We start from the raw sequence: 4,286 nt of genomic DNA on the forward strand, positions 1-4,286 counted from the left end.
GCGGGCGGACCCTCGCCCCGGCTGCGGGCGTCTCCGCTGCCCCGGCCGCCGCGGCTCCCGGAGCCCGCGCCGCGCGCCGGGCCGCCGGCTCCGGCTTCAGGAACGGCTCGGTGGTGCCGCACCAGTTCATGATGTCGCTTTACCGGAACCTGGCCGGGAGGGCTCCCGCCGGGGCAGCCGCCGCCTCCACCTCGGGCTCTGGCCGCCACGGCCGCGCGGACACAATCACCGGCTTCGCAGACCAGGCGAACCAAGGTACTCACGCCTCTTCTGCGCCCGTCCGTCCTGTCCGCTCCTAGGCTGAGGCCACCGCCAGAGCCCGAGCCCCAGCTCCAGACCCTTCGGGGCGCGGCCCCCCCCCCCCCCCCCCCCCCCCCGGGGGGGGGGCCCCCCCCCCCCACGCCCAGCCTCAGGTGGTGGAAACTCCGCCGAGGCCCACGCACCCGAACCCTCTGGACTGTGGCGAGAGACGCGGCAGCTCTCGGGGCTGAGCCCGTCCCTCCGCCGGATTGCCCTGGCCCTGCCGGCCGGCGGGTCCCCTCGAGGAGCGGCAGGATCGGAAGCAAGAAGGGGTCCGGGCCGAGAGGGACGGCGCAGTGATGGTGGTGGTGGCCGCGGCTGTTGCATTGCAGCAAACTCTGCAGCTTCTAGTCTCCTGGGGGCCGCATAAATTGGGGGGAACTCAGGGGAATGAGGGAAAGAGGCAGGCTGAAGTAAATGGCCCCAGGAGAGGCTGGTGGCATCACCAGGTACACGGAGGTCCCCTCTGGGCAGGCTGTGTCAGGGTGGAGCCGTGGGGCTATGGGTGCCTGGGCCCCCCCAGGACAGCCAGAGGTGGAGGACTCCAGGCTCCAGAGGAGGAGAGGATGGGCAGTGAGCCCCTGCCCGAATGCAGGCCTCGCTGGGAGCAGGCACCCCACCTTACTCTGCCCTGGGTCCTTCAAAGGTAGGACGTGGGTATGACTGTGGTGGTTGCTGTGTGTCATCTGGATTTTATTAATCTCTATTGAAGTCATTAAAGCAGACAGATAGGGAAAATTTAACTAATTTCAGGCAGAAATGCAAGTAATGTTGGCCTTAATTCTATCCAGTCAGAGACCCAGCATGGAAGGCAGGAGGGAAAGAAAGGGGAGTAGGGCTGGAAGGGAAGCAGCAGACCGGCCGAGCCTGGGAGAATCTGCTGGCCGCACACCCCACACCCTAGCCTGGGAAAGCAGGTAGAGGTGGTGCAGTAACCAAATCACCCACCTCCTCCGACACACACGATGCCTACACACAGACTGCTTTGTTTTGGGTGCTGGGACAGCCTGGGCCCAGATGGTCCTACGGTGCAGTGGGAAGTCCCAAGCATTCTCTGAAGGCCCCCGGGACTGGATGCTGGGGTACTCCTACCAAGCCTGAGTCCTGGTGTACAGGGCCAGGGAAGGCCCCAGCCCTGAGGCTGCTGTGTGGGCGCACGGGATAGAGGACAGATGGGTGTGCAGGACTCTGAGCTGCAGAGGCACCAGCTGCTCTTTCTTAGGTAGAGTTAGGCCTACTGTTAGCTTCAGCCTGAGCTAAACCTTTCCTGTGGAGCTCTGCTTGGCTGGCAAGGCTCTGAGGGCACCTTTCCTTCCTCCTTCTGGAAGGAGGGCCTGCGGTGGCTGCACCCTGGAGCGGAGAGATGCTGCAGGGGAAGCTCAGGAAAAGTGCTCCAGGGAGCCCTGGGGGAAAGCAGTGGCAGGGAGGAGGCCACACTTGCGGAGCACTTTGGGCCTCCCTCTCTCTCCACTCTGTGGTTCAACTTGGAGCAGGGCTACCTGAGGCCCCCAGAAGCCACCGGCAGAGCCCAGACTTCGGACCTCAGGAGGTGAGGGCCGGCGGCGGCAGTGGTGGGTGAGCAAATCTCCAGTGGTGGGGCAGTCTGCACAGTCTCTCCGAGTTTGGGGCAAAACGAAACCATATGACACTCTTCAAAGGGAGCTCCTTATCTGCTGCTCGGTGGAATTTCAACTTTTTTTTTCCTGAGCCCCAGAAGAAAAAAAGTGCCCACGACCAGAAATAAAACCCCCAAACTCTGAGAGAGCAGGCATAACGGAGGGAAAGAATATGCCAAAGGATCGGTGGGTCCTGGAGGAGAGACCTCCTTGAGCCGCTGACCTCAGTGCGGCAAGGCAGGCAGTCCGGGGCTGCCCCCAACCCTTCAGAGAAGCTTCCTTGCCCTCCTCTGCCGCCTTCCCTCCTCCAGCGGAGGTCGCGGAAAGCAGGGAGAGGCTAAACCAGGAGTTTCCCATCGCCACCAGCAGCGCTCACCGCTAGGAGACCTTGGGCCGAGCCGGGGCCCCTCCCTATCTGGGCTTTAGTTCCCCTTCAGCATAGCCGGGAGGCTGGATGCGCCAGAGGGTCTGCAGCCCCGCTGACGCGTTCCCCTCTGGACGACTCGCACGCAAGGCCCAGACTGCACGGGAGATGGTGGCCAGCAGGAATGTCCAGGCTGAGCTGGGGAAGAGAGGTAGCGCAAGGAGCAAAGTTTTCAGGGGACACGAATTTTCCGTTTTCGCACAGCCGGGACTTCGTGGCCTCAGCAGGGCAATAATGAGCAGTCCCGGCCCAGCGCGGGACCTCGGCCTGGCCTCCGGACCCTGGAAGAGGCTCAGGACTTCTGAGGCGCCCACCCGGCCTTCGCCCCGCCACCCGCCCGAAAGTCTGGCTTCCGATCTAGGCCCCGCAAACCCGTGGCTCTGGGTCAGGCAGCAGAACTGTAGTGTCATCGGGTGTAGGGGTGTGGTCCTGGCCCCGGGGCTCGGCGATAAGTGAATGCCCGTAGGCTGTCGCGGTGGCAGAACTTTGGCTCCATGAACCGAAGCCCCGGTCCGGATAATCAATAGTCAGGGCGAAGGCTCCCTTTACTCTGGGCCAGGCTGGCAGCTTTCTGGCTGGGCCGGGACCCGCCGGCGGGCGCCGCCTGCCGCGGGCTCGCTCCCGCATCCCGGGCAGTGGGGCTCTTTGCAGTTTGGAGGCCCCGCGGCCGGGAGGGAGTGCGGGCTCCGCTCTCCGCTCTCACGGCGCTCTTTCTCTGTCTCTGCCCGACTCCTGCAGACGAATCGCCCGCCGAGACCGGCCAAAGCTTCCTGTTCGACGTGTCCAACCTTCCCGACACCGACGAGGTGGTGGGAGCCGAGCTGCGCGTGCTGCGCCACGAGTCCCCGGAGCTGGGCCCTGGCGGCGCGACTCCCCCGCCGCTGCTCCTGCTGTCTACGTGCCCCGGCGCCGCCCGAGCGCCCCGCTTGCTGCACTCGCGGGCCGCCCAGCCCCTGGCCGGAGCGCGCTGGGAGGTGTTCGACGTGGCCGACGCCGTGCGGCGCCACCGCCAGGAGCCGCGCGCCACCCGTGCGTTCTGCCTCTTGCTGCGCTCAGTGGCCGGTCCCTCGCGGGGCCCGCTGGCACTGCGGCTGCTGGGCTTCGGCTCACCGGGCAGGGGCCGCGCGGCGGCGGAAGAGCGCGCTCTGCTCGTCGTTTCCTCCCGCACGCAGAGGAAGGGGAGCCTATTCCGGGAGATCCGCGCCCAGGCCCGCGCGCTCGGGGCCGCGCTGGCGGCGGAGCCGCCGCCCGACCCGGGACCCGGCACGGGGTCGCCGACGGCGGTCATCGGCGGTCGCAGGCGGCGGCGAACGGCGCTGGCCGGGGCGCGAGCGGCGCAGGGCAGCGGCGGGGGCGCGGGCCGGGGCCACGGGCGAAGGGGCCGGAGCCGCTGTAGCCGCAGGCCGCTGCACGTGGACTTCAAGGAGCTGGGCTGGGACGACTGGATCATCGCGCCGCTGGACTACGAGGCGTACCACTGCGAGGGCGTTTGCGACTTCCCGCTGCGCTCGCACCTTGAGCCCACCAACCACGCCATCATTCAGACGCTGCTCAACTCCATGGCGCCCGACGCGGCGCCAGCCTCCTGCTGCGTGCCGGCGCGCCTCAGCCCCATCAGCATCCTCTACATCGACGCGGCCAACAACGTGGTCTACAAGCAGTACGAGGACATGGTGGTGGAGGCGTGCGGCTGCAGGTAGCCTGCGGGCCCGGGGAGGGGGCGGCCGCGCCACCCAGGACCCCCTGCTGAAGAGCAGCTGCGGCCGGGGTGTGCCGCCGAGCGTGGGTGCGCATCGGACACTGGCCCCAGGCCCGCACGGTGGAGGGCGAGCGCACATTCACGCTCACACCAGCACTCACACCCACACACTCGTTCACTCATGCACACATTTACCTTGGGCAGCACCCAAAGCCCTGGGAAGAGACGACCTGACGCTACCGAATGC

At 66.7% G+C, this 4,286-nt stretch overlaps 1 protein-coding gene across 1 annotated transcript; it reads left to right on the plus strand.

The window, feature by feature from the left end:
• Positions 1-5: 5 nt before the first annotated feature.
• GDF7 (growth differentiation factor 7) lies at positions 6-4,040 on the plus strand (the record flags this gene model as incomplete). Its single annotated transcript, XM_021697690.1, has 2 exons — positions 6-255; positions 3,079-4,040. Coding segments are annotated over 2 exons (1,212 nt in total), but the record flags the coding sequence as incomplete, so codon positions are not given.
• Positions 4,041-4,286: the final 246 nt, after the last annotated feature.

This window comes from Neomonachus schauinslandi, chromosome 10 (assembly GCF_002201575.2).
Source record: "Neomonachus schauinslandi chromosome 10, ASM220157v2, whole genome shotgun sequence".
Classification (NCBI taxonomy): Eukaryota; Metazoa; Chordata; class Mammalia; order Carnivora; family Phocidae; genus Neomonachus; species Neomonachus schauinslandi.